This window comes from Eptatretus burgeri, chromosome 7, assembly GCF_056783735.1.
Source record: "Eptatretus burgeri isolate ZD-2024b chromosome 7, Ebu_testis_v1, whole genome shotgun sequence".
Taxonomy (NCBI): domain Eukaryota; kingdom Metazoa; phylum Chordata; class Myxini; order Myxiniformes; family Myxinidae; genus Eptatretus; species Eptatretus burgeri.
The window spans coordinates 59,054,275-59,073,009 of NC_140967.1; the positions used below are offsets into that span (position 1 = coordinate 59,054,275).

The 18,735-nt window shown below is 44.3% G+C and overlaps 1 protein-coding gene across 6 annotated transcripts in view; it reads right to left on the bottom strand.

Moving 5' to 3' along the window:
• EMC8 (ER membrane protein complex subunit 8) overlaps positions 1 to 14,678 on the bottom strand; it is a 15,687-nt gene extending 1,009 nt beyond the window's left edge. The window contains exons 1-6 of one of the 6 annotated variants that reach the window (XM_085888628.1): positions 14,605 to 14,664; positions 14,391 to 14,486; positions 12,590 to 12,829; positions 11,749 to 11,825; positions 9,434 to 9,503; positions 3,355 to 3,449 (exon numbers count right to left, since the gene is read on the bottom strand). In XM_085888628.1, coding sequence (XP_085744754.1) covers positions 3,355 to 3,449; positions 9,434 to 9,503; positions 11,749 to 11,825; positions 12,590 to 12,817 — 470 coding nt within the window. In that variant the 5' untranslated portion in view covers positions 12,818 to 12,829; positions 14,391 to 14,486; positions 14,605 to 14,664. Of the gene's footprint in view, positions 1 to 3,354; positions 3,450 to 9,428; positions 9,504 to 11,748; positions 11,826 to 12,589; positions 12,830 to 14,390 lie in introns of all 6 variants that reach the window. The other 5 variants (XR_015060144.1, XM_085888627.1, XM_085888624.1 and 2 more) reach the window with 5 other exon arrangements.
• Between the last annotated feature and the right edge of the window lie 4,057 nt (positions 14,679 to 18,735).

An 18,735-nucleotide genomic window follows, 5' to 3' on the forward strand; every position in this document is an offset into this window, starting at 1 on the left:
GATAATAACATTTAAGCTCTTAAAAAGTCGTCTTTCAACTTTGGCTCACAATTTTTAGACTTACTGTCCAAATGTTTGAACATTTTAAATGACAAGAAAGAAAAGCATTTCCTTTCAACAATACACTGGATTACCATCGTACGGACATTCTCATACCGACTACGAACATGAAGCACAACATGCAGCGAGTTTTCAATGACACCCATAAATGGACAACACATTGACCGCAGAAGGAATAATCTATTTATAATGTACACGTGGGAAGGATGGGAACATTTGTTTCGGGAAGGCAAGATGTGTCGTTAATCCTCTTTGCGCTACAGGGTGCACAATGCCTCAAAAGCAGGGTTGTATGGAGATGTTGTATGGATTCCGATTGTTCGGCAAAATTAAGATTTTTATTTGCAATTTTTCTCCCCTCTTAAATTCCTTGAGGTGGAAGGGATTCATAAGATCTATGTAGAAAATAAGATATATCGATCATATGAAATTAATATGTTCAACGGTCAAGTGGGGAATATTAATTGTGAGGGTGGATATAACACGTGATTGTTGGAGGTATGCGATGATGACACTCATCAAGAGCATCGGCTGTGATACGAATAATTTTGTGGCAGATAAAACGAAATTTTAATGAACTGATCCTGAGATTTAGAAGTTTGTGATAGCACTAAATTTGAAGTGCTTTAAAATAAAGAAAATTTTAAAAAGAAAACCAAAGGGAGCAGCCATTTAAAGCCAGCAGGTGTAATTGTAAATTTGATTATTTTTAATGTGCAAATCGAATGATTGCTTTGTAAATCTTATTGAAAACAACATGTAATACTGTGCAGGCCACTTCAAAAGACTGTGCAAATCACCTTCCACCATCTTGATATGATGGCGCTATGTTTAGCTTTGAGTGATCTCGTTCGCATTCGATTCCCGACACTACTATAAGCTGTCAGATTGGAGTTTTGGCGCAAGCAGGGTGTTGTATCAGTGAGTGTGACGTCACTTGAATTCACGTTAAGCCGGATGTCCTGTCTGCTAGCAATAGTTGGTGGACTTCAAAGATTTATTTCGCCACAGTCGGAGAGTCATCACCAGCACCCTGAATAAATTGCACATTCCCACCGCAACATACATAAGTACACCACATCAGTGGAACAGCAGTGCCCCCTCAAAATGAAAACTGACGCTGCCTTTAAGTGACTCGGCATTTTATTTATCCGAACTCGTAATTCACTCTGCCCAGTGTACACACAATAACGATGAAATGTCGAAATTAAACCACCGATGAAATGTTGTTTTGTGAATTTATTTTCATCATCACTGCATTGAAATACACCTTGTTCTTGTTTAACACAAAACATGTTATTTATGAGTACCCTTTTCAGGAACTTCAACGCAGCAGGAGGCTATTAAGTCCATTGAAGCCTGCACATTGGTTTCCAACATATGGTTGTTTGTCCATGTTCTACAAGTTCTAAAAAACATCAGGGTCTGTGGGGGTGGGGAGTTTGAGTGGCTGTTGCTGCTGATCCAGGTGAGCTTCAGGACATGCGGTCCTATTTTTTAAATGCTAGGTATGAAGAAAGGAAGACGCACATACCGTTTTAAAAAGTCTTTGGCGTGACTCAGCCGGAGTAAAGGTTCAAACCACCAAGCTCCCAAACTCAAGAGTGGATGCTCTAACCATTATACCACTGAGTCTGGTATTAAATACATATTGAAACACTTTTTAGTTTAGGATTTATTGGGGGTGGCGGGGGGGGGGAGGGGGCTTAGGTCGTTTCTAAACTTTATATATGATAGGGGATTCTCAGGTTGTATTATGAAATCAGACAGTCACAATATGCTTTCAGCTCAGCAAGAAAAAAAAGAGGAGAATGAAGTTCAAGAATTATCCTTACAAAAGTAATGATAATGAAGGCGATGGCATGCCATCACAAAACCCCACGCCTCCCAACTAAAGCAAAGTTGAAAGATGGTATAACGTTCCACCAGCAATGACCCAATATCAAATTTTGAGTTCAAATTTGTTTTCCCGTTTTGATCCCTGTGATCCTAAGTCCCCACCCCTGGGCATGAACTGGGCATAAAATCCCAAAATTTTACATATTTCATGCTTCCCCCAATGCAGATTGCCTTTTCAAACTTCAAAGTTTCATTAAACAATGTGCGCAAATTTGCCCGTAATTGCATTTTTTGCTATTCGACCCGTTGACCCCAACCAGGGGGCAAGGCCAAAATTATACTGCTGTTGCACCTTCATATCATGTGGTGATCGTAACTCCCAAGTTTGGTGGATTTCTGTCCAATCGTTTAGGAGGAGATAGCATAACGGATGGACAGACGGAGATAATTACAATATCACCCGATTTTTTTTTTGGGGGGGGGGGTTTCGAAGAGTGTGGGTATAATAAATCGATGTGCTGGAATGGTGTACCGGAAATGATAGCAAAAGTAAAGCAGTGTGTTCTCGTTTTAGTGAACAAATGCTTTTCCAAGGCAGGTCTGACACACTGGCGGCATGCCATATTATTCCCTCACGGAAAAGTTTATGTTTGTATGTAAAGTGAAGACATCCATCCATCGGGACCATACTCCATGCAGAGCGTTGGTGCTGCCTAAGCAGTCTCCTTGGCTACTGGACACAATCCTGGACGGGTCGCCACTCCGACACAGTATACCAGCATGCTGGCACTCATTTTGCCGACCTCGGAAGGATGACAGGCAGAGTCAACCCCACCTGGTATGAATTCAACAGTGGAGTGGGGTTTGAACTCAGGATCAGAGGATTCCAAGCCACCACCCTAACCATTGAGCCAACACCAGGTATATAAAGTGAAGACCCTCATTGAAGAAATATAATTTCACACATTGTGCATTACAAATGTTACTCTTTAAACACCTCATCAGTGATATATATATATATATATATATATATATATATATATATATATATATATATATATATATATATATATATATATATAATTAGTCCAAAAAGGGCAAAACTGAAAAATTGACGAAAAACCCTGAAACCCCAATTTGTTCTGTAACATATCATAATAAAGTTTCAGTCGATTACATTAAAGGGTATGGGAAACTAGTCTGAAAAACTACCGGTAGGACAGATAGATGGACAGACAAACAGACAGCATACCTCGAATCCCCTCCGGTGAAACTGGTAGGGGACTGATAAAATGTCAACATTTAAGCAGCTCCTTCCATCCACTGACTGACAATAAGATTTTGGGTCTACTGTGATATACCAGTGTTATGCAAAGGTATATGGGTATGGATGCTTGTGGATTTATTAATGTCCTCATTCGGGTCTTCCTCGAATGTAAATTCTACCTTACTCACTGGTTCAAGTCCTTGGGCTGCCACCGTGCACCTTGATTCTCATACACCTTAATAGCAGGTTCCTGCCTGAACATGCTCAACCGCTGGTTCTGCACCTTGGAAGAAAGAAGTTTGGGTATGCAATGAGGGATCGGGGCGGGTATAAGAAAATGGACGTTCATTTAAATTTTCTAGCACTCTATCTTGATGCTGAACTACAGTGCTTAATGGTTTTGAACCACTGATATTATTCCAAGATTAATTGGGATGAAAGTCTAAAAACTTTTACCCTCAATAAACAGAACCTCATTTCAGAGCAATCATTTGCAAAAATATGAGAAAAAAATCTGGACTTGTGCCATGACAATACCCATCATTAGAGCGTAGAAGAACTTTATACAAGTCATGCGAATACCCAGGTTGTAAGAAATCATATCCGGAATTTAAAAAGTGCTAGTCTAATAACATGAAGCTACATCAAAAATCAAGTGACAGCACCTTTCGTTCACAAATTATCTCTATTTCCGGCATGAACTGGAGAGAAGTTAATACCCAGTGCACGTGAAGTGAAAAGCGGGGTTAAGCAATTCGTTCATTCCCGTCCATCTGTCTGATCAGGTTATGATTGAGGAACAACTTATTTTAAATGCATGGAATATTTTGAACACGAGTAGGAAGATAATTTTACCGTTTTACAGTACGTTGGCTCTGAATTTGTCCTAATCGCACATGCGCAGAGAGGAAGGAGTAAGATAATATTGTGACGGTTGTGTGTTCCCGGGGAGGACAAAATGCATTCACATCGATTAAAGCTAGTTATGCCTTCAAATTATATTTTAATTTCTAAGGCATAACTATTGCTAATTATATCGTATTCATGTGGATAGATATGCATTATGAATGCGAGTTAGCTCAAGTCCATGTTCCTTTCTTCATTCCGGACTCGAACCATTTCCCGCCAGCCACACACACAAGCACACAGATAACGCCATCCCCGTTTCCTTCACTTTAGCAGAGAATTTGGTGCAATCGACTTAAGGGGGAGGTTGACCAGGAACCTCATGGTCAATCTCCCCCAAGAGGAAGCAATCCATCAAAAGTGACAGGTAAGTGCCAAGTTCTTGTCCCTCCCCCTTTCCCGATACTTGTTATTTTCGTGTGCTTCACGGCATTTTCACTTCACACACCATCACCCGTACCAACCCGGCACACCTTCGCCAAAGCCTGGCTGTCACCACACCACCCGGTCACAGCAAAGCTGTTATTCCTGCTCAAACTGCATCAGCCATTACCTTCAACGAAAGATCATCTGGTGCCCCAGACGACCGGGGTGCGAACGCAGTGGAGAGAGAAACCCGGGGAAAGAGAGCGTGCGGGGGGCAAGCCAGAACCACCAAACCATTAGGCGGCCACAATCCAGCTAGTTGTGGAAGACGACCCCTCACTACTTCTTACCCCTCCTCCCTTACTCACTCTTCCATTTCTTTGGGTGTCTGGCACATTTGTTTTAGAGTGCCAAGTGATTGATTTTAAGGCATCCGATTGGGGGAGGGGGGGTACTTCGGGGACAAGGGGAAATGTATATGTGCCTGTTCCCATTGTGTATATTGCCTGCATCGGCAATTCCAGTGTTTTCCCACAAATTCCTTGTTTAAATCTGAATGGCCATTTCTCCGCCAATTTCTGCTCTGCTTGTAATAAACTAATGAAAGACCTTGCAGTGTCTTGACTTGTCCTGTTCAGGTTTTGGTCTGAGATAGCGCTCCTGGGGGTAATTATCCCAAGCGATTGATTGGCCTTTGATAGGCAATAGGGTGTGGCACGTAACGTTGCTTCGGTCAGCCAATTAACATCTGTTGCATAAATCGCCAGCATGGTTCCCCATCTACTTCAGTTATCTTGCCGGTACAGTAAACCGACACTGAGCACGAGGATGCGACAAAGATGAGCGTTTTAGACTGCCTTCATGGTCTTTTATAGATGTCGACCTTTCGGAGTTATCTGGGGCCACGTCCGGAACAATATCTTTACTCTATCTGGAAGTCATACAAAATTGAAAATCATTCCAAACAGGAAACTCACTGTTTTTGAGGACATTACAAAACGACACAACCAACAGGCATGAAGAACTAATGTAGCATGTTAAATAGGTTGAGGTAATAGACACTGGGTAAAAAGGCGGTAAAACTCAGAAATAATTCATTTATACGCCTTTAAACCTTTATTGAAACAGAATTATATACTTGAACACTGAACACAAATCGTCTTTTATTTATATGCATAGTCGAGGCTTATGGAAGAGCTTGTACTAGTACACTGAATGTATCAGGATGCAACAGGACAGAAGGCACAGGAGAAAGAGGGGGGGGGGTAAACAACAGCAGAGTCGAAGGCCAAGATTGAGGCAGACTTGGACAAACAATAGGTGTGGAGAAGAATAAGGGGCAGGAGAGGATGGACAAGATGGATACAGAAGGAAACCAAGGAGGGAAAAGTACAACTTTAGATGGAAGAGCGATTGGGGTGAGAGAGGAGGGCTGTGGTTGGGGTGTGGGGGGGAAGCAGTGAACGAGGGTAGAAAAGATCACGGTTATGAATTGGGGATGATCTGAGATGGTGGTGAACAGCTGTCTTGAAGACCTGGAGGGAAGAATAAGATTGAAGAGAATGTGGAAGTTGGTTTCACAGGCGGGCAAAAAGCGGAATGAATGAGTGGAGGTGAGTAGTGATCCTGGATTCAGGTAGTTTCACCAAAAGGGAGTTGATGGTGGACCATGTGAGCCGTGCAGAAACCTGGGGTGACAAAGCACAGAAAGAACAGAGGGTGCAAGACCAGAAAGGAGGCAGTAGAAGACAGAGACCACGGACCTGTCTGCGATAGTGAAGTGATAGACCCATACTCAGTTTCATAGCAGGAGATTCCAATAATGTTGAAGGCCTTGGTGTTTCCAATGTCAAGCTGAGGAAGTTGTGAGGCAGGGATGCCATCCCAGAGGGGAGAGCAGTACTCCTCAAGCTGAAGGTCTTGTAGGTGGATTGGGGTTTAGGTGTGCTGAGGAAGGACTTTGTATGATAGAGGATGTCCAGTTGGCGGCTGGCTTTCGAGGCCAACTTTGAAATGTGGTTTGCCCAAGAAAGATCGTGGTTGATAGTCAGACCTAGGAGATTGAATGACTGAACTTCCTCAAGAGGATTGTTAAGAAAGATGTGGGGGTTGGCCAGACAGTCCTTTTGGAGAGAGATAGATTGTGAGATATGTCAGGATTGAAAGACATATTCCAAATGTTTGACCATCTTGTGACTTTGTCAAGGTCTGAAGAGAGGGAAGAGGCTGCAGCCTGCTTGTCTGAAGGATGAGGGATATCATGGCAGAAGGTGGAGTCATCAGCAAATATATAAAGACGATTTTCCAGAGTTGGAGAGAGCATATATGAAGATCAGGAATAGGACTGGGCCCCGAACACTGCCTTGGGACACTTCAGCCTTGACAAGGAGAGGAGATGAAAGGATTCCGTTGAGAGCCACACATTAGCTACGAGAGGAGAGGAAGTCAGTAAGCCGTGTGTGGAATTGGCCTTGGATGCCATAGGCAGATAGTTTGGCGAGCAAGGCAGGATACCAGACCAACAAAAGTACAAGATATGATTAGAAAGATGGCTCTGATCTCATGTCTGACATTGAGGGCCTCCATCCATTGGTAGGTGAGTAGAAGCAGCTTGTCTAGGGTGGACTGACCTGATCTGAAACCAAATCGGTGATCTGAGATAAGGTTGTTGGAGAAGAAGGATTTCATATAAACTGTAATGATGCATTCCATGAACTTGCTGATTGGAAGTAAACTGATGGTCTGTAGTTAAGGGGATCTGTTTTTGCACATTGATATGTCATGCAGTTATGTTGGCTGATTACCAAGCATTTGGAAGATGACCAAGCACAAATGACAGGGTGAAATGGCACAGAAGTGATGTGAAAGATTAGCAGAGCAGGATTTAAGGACACGCAAGCTGATGCCATCCGGTCCAGCTGCAGAGTCAGAGTCAAGAGTTGAAAGAACCTTTTCAGGTGCAAAAGACAGATGTCCAGGAGCAGTTGGGTGAGAGAGAGAGAGAGAGAGAGAGAGAGAGAGAGAGAGAGAGAGAGAGAGAGAGAGAGAGAGAGAGAGAGAGAGAGAGAGAGAGAGAGAGAGAGAGAGAGAGAGAGAGAGAGAGATATATATATATATATATATAGATATATATTTTTATATATATATATATATATATATATATATATATATATATATATATATATATATTGTTACGTTTGAGGGGGGGGTATGCATTCAAAGGGTAATTAGGATGTTTAATTAGGTATGCCATGCTGTTCGAGTTTACCAGGATCTCAATGTAATAAGTAGCAATTCAGTGGTGATAAGTTGTCTAGTAAATGTTCATTTCTTCAAGGGGGGAAATGATAATTGTCACGTAATTAGATAGGGACAAGGGATAGGGTAAGTGTGTCTGCGTAAACCCCTTTTTGGTATTCTCTGGAGACTGGCCGTGACGTCACAGGACAGTGCAGCGGATGGCTCCGCCCCGTGATCACGATTGGCAGAAGGCGACGGCGGTGGGCCAATAAACGGCTCGATTGGAGGTGACGAGGGCAGGAGGATAAAAAGGTTCTGTTCGGGGTCGAAAAGGAAGAGGAAGAAGATTACAACCAAAAGATCGTTTTTTTTTTTGGTGTGGTTCCCTGTGGCGGCAGAGAGCGTCCTTGTTGTTGTGCTGAATCGATCGTGTTCTTCATCGTGTCCTGGAGCCTTGCCGTCCTCCTCACCTTGGTTGGCTCTGGGGTTCTGCTGACTCGGAGTACGGGGTCGAACGGCGGGCGGACCTGCCTCCCTCTCCTGCTCGCAACTTGGCGCCAGAACTGGTTCCCTGGCGGCTGTGAGCGGACTTGGGCCAAGACCAGGAGGTTGACAGCACCACGGTTTCTCCTGCCCCCCCTGACGAGAGCAAGGCCGGCTCGTCCGACGCCGATCCAGGGACAGTTGCGTCCATACCACGGTCCAGCCTGACCACAAGAAATAGCTACGTTTTGTGTGTGTGTGTGTGTGTGTGTGTGTGTGTGTGTGTGTGTGTGTGTGTGTGTGTGTGTGTGTGTGCGCGCGCGCGCGCGCGCGCTTGGCGCCTTAGAGGGATTGAGAACTGTATATTCATTGGAATTGTCTGTGTTTTTCCCCACGCCCGATCCCACACCATCCCGTCGAATCGCCCCGGATCCCTCTTCTTGCCGAGTCTTGTTATTTCTGGTGATAATAAAAACAAATAAACATCATCAACTCAGTGAAAAGCGACTCGTGCCACCTTCCTCGTCCCGTTTGCGGTAGGGCGATTGAAACTGCCGTCTTTGGGTTATATAAAAATAAACCGCCTCCATCGTTTCGGCTCATTCTACGTTAGCGGGACTGTTCAAGTCCCGTGGACGTCACAATATATATGTACCGAAAATGAGGGGTTGCCTTCACAATACTTCCAAGAACCCCCAGTTTTGCAGTATTTGGACAAGTTATATAGGGTCTTGTAAAATAAGAGCTATCAAGCACAGCCCCTGAGAAGTGGGCATGGAATGTGAATGGGTGCAGTATCGGGGTGAATAAGAGGTGGCTAATATGGCCATGTACGATGCCGATTGAAGCTGCGTTCTATGTTGATCAACAAAGCCTCCATCTCTTAAACTGTGATTCAACGTCATCTTATTAGTGTTTAAGGGTGGTGTATAATACTGCTTCAGTAGTGCTAAACTTCCAGATTATTTTTTTAAACAATCTTTAAAATCATTATTTTATTAAAATTGAAGTGTATACCTGAACACTGCATGGAGTAACGTGTTCTCTGAACTCTCTAGTTTCAATCTATCATCAGATATAATGTTTACAATCATTCATAATTTGCAGCAAACAAAATATGACAAGTGCTTATCCATTCACATCTCACTTCCTGCCAAGAGATATTCGTGTGTTTAATACAATAGGAATGCATCATGCTGTGACATCACAGAATGAAGAGTAAATACCACTGTATGTCACAACACTTGACATGTCACAAGTCATTTACCTTACCATGACCAGAGTAGCTGGCTGGATGTTTTCCAATATGCGCTCAGCAATCTTGCAGGCCACAGTGTCGGGGCTGAAATACAAGCATTACTGTCGGACTGGATGGATAAAATACAAAGGCAAAGTATACCTCACAGGTGTCTTGCTTTTCAAATGAACATGTCGTGCCTACCCATCGCTTCGCTGAAGGTTTTAAACAAAAGCAGCTAGTTGCATTTCACAAATATATTGCAGATCTATCTGAATCCCAATGAAGATATAAAATGAAGTCAAACACATGAAAAATATGTTTCATAACACGCTGTTGCTGCTGCTGCTGTTATTGTGGCTGTCATTTGTGTGCTCCTTCCGTGGCTGTCGTACTTTATTCAAAAGGGTTCCTGCTGCAGATTAATTATCAAAAAAAAGGGAACCCTTAGAAAAAGCACAACACACACACACACACACACACACACACACACACACACACACACACACACACACACACACACACACACACACACACACACACACACACACACACACACACACACACACACACACACACACACACACCACACCATCCCCTCGAGGATGGGACAGAGCTTCGGTGGGGTCGAAGCGTTTGGGACGTGGATTAGCCGTGCAGCTTAATGCGCTTTGTCGACTCCCAAAGCTTGGTGTGCTTTGTCGCTCTGCCATGGATGCCTTCCTTTTGCTAACTTCCACCGTGGATCGATGGGACCGCATGTGGAGATGACCACCGGTTGCGACGGCGCATGCGCACGCACGCACACACATCGTGATTATCACATACATACACACACACACGATATATACATCTATATATATGATCATACATGACATAGTATATTTGTGCATGCACGCACACACACTTCCCTTTTGGTAAGATGATCATGGCTCTTTCATCCATGATTAACCCTTTCAACCCTAGCAGACATTTTACAAGCCACTATTCAAACCTCCATATACCCAAGTGGCTGGTTTACCAGCCGCTATTCAAACCTCCATATACCCAAGTGGCTGGTTTACCAGCCGCTATTCAAACCTCCATATACCCAAGTGGCTGGTTTACCAGCCGCTATTCAAACCTCCATAAACCTGAGCAGCTGATTTACCAGCCGCTATTCAAACCTCCATATACCCGAGCATCTGGTTTACCAGCCACTATTCAAACCTCCATAAACCTGAGCAGCCGATTTACCAGCCACTATTCAAACCTCCATAAACCTGAGCAGCCGATTTACCAGCCGCTATTCAAACCTCCATATACCCGAGCATCTGGTTTACCAGCTGCTATTCAAACCTCCATAAACCTGAGCAGCCGATTTACCAGCCGCTATTCAAACCTCCATATACCTGAGTATCCGGTTTACCAGCCGCTATTTAAACCTCCATATACCTGAGCATCCGGTTTACCAGCCGCTATTCAAACCTCCATAAACTTGAGAAACTGGTTTACCAGCCGCTATTCAAACCTCCATAAACCTGAGCATCCGATTTACCAGCCGCTATTCAAACCTCCATATACCTGAGCATCCGGTTTACCAGCCGCTATTCAAACCTCCATAAACTTGAGCAACTGGTTTACCAGCCGCTATTCAAACCTCCATAAACCTGAGCAACTGGTTTACCAGCCGCTATTCAAACCTCCATAAACCTGAGCAGTCGATTTACCAGCCGCTATTCAAACCTCCATAAACCTGAGCAGTCGATTTACCAGCCGCTATTTAAACCTCCATATACCTGAGCATCCGATTTACCAGCCGCTATTCAAACCTCCATATACCTGAGCAACCGGTTTACCAGCCGCTATTCAAACCTCCATATACCTGAGCAGTCGATTTACCAGCCGCTATTTAAACCTCCATATACCTGAGCATCCGGTTTACCAGCCGCTATTCAAACCTCCATAAACTTGAGCAACTGGTTTACCTGCCACTACTCAAACCTCCATATACCTGAGCAGTCGATTTACCAGCTGCTATTCAAACGTCCATAAACCTGAGCAGCCGGTCTACCTGCCACTACTCAAACCTCCATATACCCAAGCGGCCAGTTTATCAGCCACTATTCAAACCTCCATATACCCGAGCAGCCGGATTTTTCTCCAGGGAGTCCAGGGTAGGGGATCCGAAAGTCCAAGGAGTTCAGGGTTGAAAGGGTTAATGAAATAATTTGTTAATATGATGAGCGAATGGCTTCCTTGTGTTAATTCCCTCCAGCAGTCAGCAACATGGATTTATAATGCTTTCAGAATGAACCTCCTGTGGAAAAATGGAGGAATGAATTGTGCGAAGGTTGCATCCCGTTATCACCTGCTGTCTTTGCGGCTCTCGTTAGCTTGGTAATAGCCTGCGATGCACAGGTCTTTCTCCTTGCACCATGAATCTATCTGCAAAGAGACAACTTTGGACATTTGCACCCATAAAAACACAAACAATATACAGGACATAGAGCAGAAGAATGACAATCAAGTACATCTCTTGAATTTACAGATTCAAAAAAAAACAAAATTCAATTCAAATTCACAAATCTCTCAACTTGATCTGGGCTGATTATTTAGAGGCAAAGTAACAAATGTTATAAATTTGTTTTCTGCTAACTAGTGATGTTAGTCTATGGAGCTGTTTACCTATATCTATTGGAATGAAAAAAAATTTGAATTTGTGATGTTTGTCTATCTGTGTACGTCGATCTGTTTATCACAAGGTGAATCTGGGTTCATGGATGGGAAGTAAGTTTGGCATGGAGACCTCCATTGTGGTCTTGTGCCCCTCGCTCCAGCCTTTCAAGAGTACTGGCAATCATCACCCCCTGCTCTCGTCAAATCTCGCTGAGGTGCACACACTCGCCTCCGAGCCGTTTAGCCTAGGTTTGAAGCCCAAATACAAACAGTCACCCCAGTCTTTCATCAGGTTGTGTGCCGTCCCTCGGATGGATGTTTAAACTGGGAATCCCGTCTGCCGGCATCGATTGGTGGACGTTAAAGATCCCTCGGTATTCTTTGCGAAGAATAGGCGAGCTAATCACCCTGGCCAAATTCCAAATTGTTGCCCTAAACTACAAGGGGTGCTGCATCAACGGCACAACCACAGCCAATGATACTCCTCACAAGCTTGTGCCACATATGAAAGAAGAAGAATAATTGCTAATCACCAAAGCCAGTGCAGCTTCTAACATAGGAGCCAAAGGTAGGGCTGTGTGGAACAGCGGTACAGCATCGATGCACAGCAGCCCAGCCGCGGTGACACCCTCACGGGTGGCTGTGCGAGGAGCAGTTGCCAGAAGTACGCCGTTCACAGCAGAATGTACATATCGCGAAGCATGCAGCACCATCTTAACGTAAGCTGGGACAGTGAGTGTCAGTTTTGCGTTGTCCTCCATTATGTCACCCTCCTGAAGAACACATCACCACGAACAAGATAAGAATGAAAGTTCATGAACAAGACACTCTTGATGGAAGTTCCATGAATATATGTCATCATAGTCAAATATGTCCAATTTTACAGGTTAGTGATATTATGTGAGTAAACTAAAAACGATTTAAATATATAAATATATCTTCTTCTTCTTCTTTCGGCTGGTCCCGTTAGGGGTCGCCACAGCGGATCATCCATATGATCCGCATAGTGATTTGGCACATGTTTTACGCCGGATGCCCTTCCTGACGCAACCCTGGTCGCCTCTTACGACACAGGGATATGGTACACCTATTTTAACCGGGGTATACACCGGCCCAGTACACTGGTACTCATTTCACCGACCTCGGAAGGATGACAGGCTGAGTCAACCCCCTGGTGTATTAATTCAGTGGCCCAACGGGGCTTGAACTCAGGACCTTTTGGATCCCAAGCCGCTGCCCTAACCACTGCACCAACACCAGGCTTAAATATATATATATATAAATATATATCGATCTATAATTCCAGCAATCTGTCTGTCTGTCTGTCTGTGACCGCTGTTTCTTGACAACCACTGGTCCAATCTAATTGAAACTTGCCAGGTATATTGCCGGGGCCCTGTGAATGTGCCTTTTCAAGGTTTGATATTAATTGGACAAGTGGTTCCCAAGTTATGGCCATTTATTTACCAAACCAATGACAGGACACGGTGCTATGTCGTCACGATTGACGTCAATTCTTCTTTTTTATTTTATTTTTTGCACGGACGGCCACGCACGTACTAGTAGCGAACGTAGTGAGATTCATACTCAACGTGTGCTGCACATGAGATAATAGGAAACAACAACACAACACCCCTGGCAATTTCGAATCCGTGTCGTCGGCTATGACCCTTTTGCTTCCGTTTTTTTTTTTGCTTCCGGTTTTTTTTTTTTGCTTCCGGTTTTTTTTTTTTGCTTCCGGTTTTTTTTTTTTTTTTGCTTCCAGTTTTTGTCATGGGGAATGATGCGTCCCGGAAGATAGAGGCATCGTCGGAGACATGAAAGACCCAAATATCAGACATGGTGTATATTTCCTCCACTGATTTTAATAAAGATATCTCCCGCATCATCAAAAAAATAATTTTTCATCGTGATTTACATTATTTGATCGCCGATCCCGAATCAAGGCCGAAGTAACCGGAAATTGCATCATCGTCTGCAATGCACCTTCCTGGCCTCAGATCTGTGAAAATCATCATCATCAGGACATCAGCACAAATGTCCGAAAAATCAGAGCAGAAAGACCGTTTAATTTGATATCTTTAAGAAGCGAATGTAAGAAGATTTCTCCGTTCGCTTCTCGGCTTTGCCTATTCCATATTGTATATTAAACTGTGGTAATTAAAGCCCACAGTGTAACACTGTACAGTGTGAATGACAGCACTGTACCTTTTACGTCACAACTACTCACGTTTCGTTCGGATTTGTTACTACAATAGTAACTATGGAACGATTAGTGTCAAAATATACTTTTTTTTTTTTTTAAACGAGTGTGACACATCTTCTTGACCGTACCTTTCCTTTATCTACATCGTGTTCCCGAAAATCTACGTAGAGCTTTATTCTTCTTCCGTGACACTCGAAATATTGGTCCACAGCCGCTGTGTAATCCTTCATTTAAACGGATGAGTACAAACAAATTAATGATTATATAAACAAACATGCATCATTTTAAAACTCAAATTACTACCAACTGCTGTAAAAACTAGTTTCGTTTCAAACCAATCACCAGGCAGGAAACGGGACTCAGGACACGATTCGAATCGCTTCTCCGCCAACACAAAATGGTCACTGCCACTTGCCGTAGACAGTTGTTGTTGTTGTTGTTTTATTGAATTTTTGTCACCTGTTACAAATATTGCTAATTGTAATATCGGAATTATTTATTCACTTGAATTACAATTTTGCTCAATGTGATTTTAAAAAAAAAATGGTTTTCTTGTTCTTCGGAGGACAATGAATCTCCGAAAACTGAGAGCCAATAAGAATGTACGGAAGTACTTCAGTTTGGAATTATTAACTTGTGGAATAGCCTCCCATTAGCTGTAGTAGAATTTGGTAACAATAATAACGACACAGGCACTCGGGAGAGTGCATACCTTTGGCACGCAATGCCTGGCTCACGAAAACATATCAGGCCCAATACATTTTTTTAATTAAAATTAAAAAATATTCTCGTATCTGGATCTGGATTCGGATCTTCACCAAAACCGAATCAAGTCTTCCTTGTCACACACCCAACGTATCTACTTGGTTTCGTCCGAATCCGTCCATAACTTTTTGAGATGTCGTGCTTTTATGTTGTGGTGCCGGTTCGGGGGCGAGGAACGACCGCTAGTTGGAGCAGTTGGGTCGTCTCCCCCCAAACACTCGGAATTGAAGGTCGTCACTCCGGATAACTCCGAAGTCGACGGGTCACTTAATGGACCGTGGACGCCAATATTTTGACCGTGCGGTTTGGGTCTTTTTGTCTGATTCCAATTTACCTAATTAGCCGCGCGGTCTAGCTACCGGGGAAGCCACACCCTCGGCCGGCTTTGTCCGAACCGAGTCGCTGTTACCGACTCGGATCCGGCGAAACCGAGCGGGAATTACCAAAGCCGCGCCGGCCCAAATCACAATTTACGGCACAATCAGCCTCTCTAATTCTCAAGCCCGAACCATACTGGGTCAATGAAAGAAAACACTGACAACGAACTGGAACATTTCACAGTTATTTATTTACAATAGGCAATAGGGAGGGAAACACAAAGCAGACTTAATCACGGATATAAATGCAGGCAAATGTACAATGGCAATCACTTAACAGTTTTACTTCCAAGACTGGCCACAAACGGACACACACACCCAAAAAGAAATGGCGCCAACTGGCCTTTATTCGGACCCTCCAGCCGCGGAGGATAGGCAAGCTGTGGGTTAAAGTTTGGTCGGGTACCTGGCCGCCTCATGCGATTTTACCGACTCGCACTTGTGGAGCTCGGAGTCCGTGGAAGGGAACGGGGATCCCCAGCTCAAGTGCTCCAACACAACCCACCACGGTGGGACTCGAACCCACGAACCAGAATCTAACGAGCGCAGCCAGGATCCTATGAATGACCTGGCCAGCCACAAACGATGACCGACGACCAGGAAAGCCCAATAGACCAGAAGCAAGGAACGACCTCCAAGGAACCAAGGAACCCACTCACGCACAGCTCGCAATCCTTGTTATCCCCCCCCCCATGCGGGGTGGGGGGATCCGCTCTTGAGTAACTCGCCTCCGGATTGGACGGGGCGTTTTCGGGTGTCGTGGTGGCCAGCCGCGATTGGAGGAGGGCATGTCAGCGTCTCGGTGCTCCTCTCCCGAGAGAGGCTCTTTTTTCCTTCCCCAGTGTCGATAGGGGAGACATTCTTCTTTGATGGAGCGGGGTTGGAGCTGAAGCAATCTCACCCCTGATTGGACGGGAGGAACATTCCATCTTGCTGGGGCGGAGTCGGCTCTGAAGCGATGGAAACTCCATCTACGTTTGTGGCCTTGAACACGTGCGTAATGGAGCTGAAGGAGTGGAGGGGATTGATGTAGAAAACTAACCAGAAAAAAACTCGCAGCGCACACATGAAATTCACCCATTAGACATCGGGGAGGGATTCTAACTATCCACATATAATTAATGAGATAACTGAACGATGGGGCTGCTGACTGTCTGTGTACAAAAGGCTTCCAAATTCGTAACAATATATCGTTTTTGGCCTGATCTCTGAATGGTGAAGAAGCACTTAAAAAATTCCAGTCGCCGGATCCGGATCTTCACCAAATTCTAACCAGTTCGTCCTTGTCACACACCGAACCTGTCCACAAAATTTCATCCGAATCCGTCCACAACTTTTTGAGATATCCTGTATACAAACAGGCAAACAAGAAAAAGACGTCGTGCAAAGCACAATACTTGCAAAATCCACCCCCCCTCTCCAAAGGTTGCCATGGATACATCAAATTGTCCATTTCATTAAGATTAAAATCGACAACCTCAAACAAAGTTCAGGTCAATCAGATGGAAATTGATTATTTTTCAGCTTGAAGTTAATGATTTTAGAAGTTTGACCTTTTGACCTGAAAAAGAGTCGGTTTCCAAATTCAGTGATGCACGATGATCGGTATTTGCTTTCCCCAAAATAGGTATTTGCTTTCTTCTCAGAAAATACACACAATTCCGATGAAATGACTACAACCTTCATCACCCATGATGTACCAAAGATTGTTTTCGACATGAAAAAAATCAGGGTAAAAGTGGGGTTGCCCCTTCTCCCCCTCCCCCCCAAAAAAAATATTGCTTTCTTCTCCGAAACTACAAGAGCAACTTCGATTAAACTTAACCACAACCTTCATTAGCCCTGATGTACCAAAGTTTGTTCACGCCATTAAAAAATCCGGGTGATAAGGACGAATAAATTCGATTTTGGTTCAGGTCCGGATCCAGACTCAGTCTATCAGTGGCTACAAAATGTAACCTCATCAACCTGGTGAAGGTGTGTGCTTTACCGAGTACTGTTCTAGTTATTTCTTCTTCTTATAATAATAATGCAGAGTCCAAGTTACACTTACTTAGGAGATTCTCCACTTGAAGTCTGAACATGCACACTTTGGGAAAATTGTACAATTCCACCATAATCTGGACATACAGGAGCGAAACAGATCTGTGTCCTGATACCTTAAATAAACCGAAATAAATATTTATATTTTTTAGAGGTTTCCAAACCGGAGCTCAATTGTTGATGACTTGATTTGTCGAACGCACCGTTTATTTGCTTCAATTGATGTTTTATCGCTCAGTCATTTTTTCTTTTTCCCGTCTAATGTTTCCTTGTAGACATTAAACATAGAGGAAACAACCCTGGGCGCCCACCTGGTGGCAGGTAACCTGGTAGCGGCTGGATAAGATAACCAGGGAACCACTGGCAGGCACGATTGATACACAAAATTTGTAATGGAGAAGTAATGTAAGTACCGATGGATTTTTTTTTTTTTTTTGTAATGCCATGAACAAACTTTGGTACATCACGGGTGATGAAGGTTGTGGACAAGTTTCATCGAAATTGTGTGTGTGTGTGCTTTCGCGGAAGAAAGCAAATACATATTGTTACGAATCTGGAAGCCATTTGCACACAGTCAGACAGCAGCCCCCGAAGTTCAGTTATTTCGACAAGTACGTGTTTATAGTTAGAATCCATCCCCTATGTCTAATGAGAATTTCGTGTGTGCGCTGTGAGTTATTTTATAGTCAGGTTTTATACATCTACTACTACAACAACAACAACAACAACGGCACCGTCCCTCACTCAACCCGGTCGCCATTGCCCACGTGTTTTTGGCTGAAGGCATGGGCAGAACCTCCATCGCCTCAGATCGAGGCTCCGCTCCGAGGAAGGGCATGGGACGTTTCCTCCAGCCAATGAGCGAAGGGCGAGCATCGCACGCGCGCCCCAGCCAATGGGAGGCCAGCGTGCCGAAAGCTACTATGGAGCCCCTTCCGGGGGGGGCTCCGAGATGCCTCGACACACCCCGAGACGCCTCGTCCAATCAGGAGGTTGACCACCTCAGGGGCGGCCCCGCCCAGCCAGATGGGATGTTCGCCCCTTGTCCAATCCGGAGGGGAGTACCTCAGAGCTTTTCTGTCGACCCGCGGGGGAGGGGAAGGATAAGAGGAGGTGGCGAGCCATCGAGAAAGAAGGTTCGCCCCGTCGTCAAAAAAAGAGGAAAAAGGGAGGAAGCCTCGTCTTGCCTGCTGGCGTCTCGTCTGGTCTGTTCCTGTGCTGGCTGGCGTCCGTGGTGTTGTTCCTGGTCCCTGGTGCTTGGTGCTGCATTGTTGGCGGCGGGTTCGAG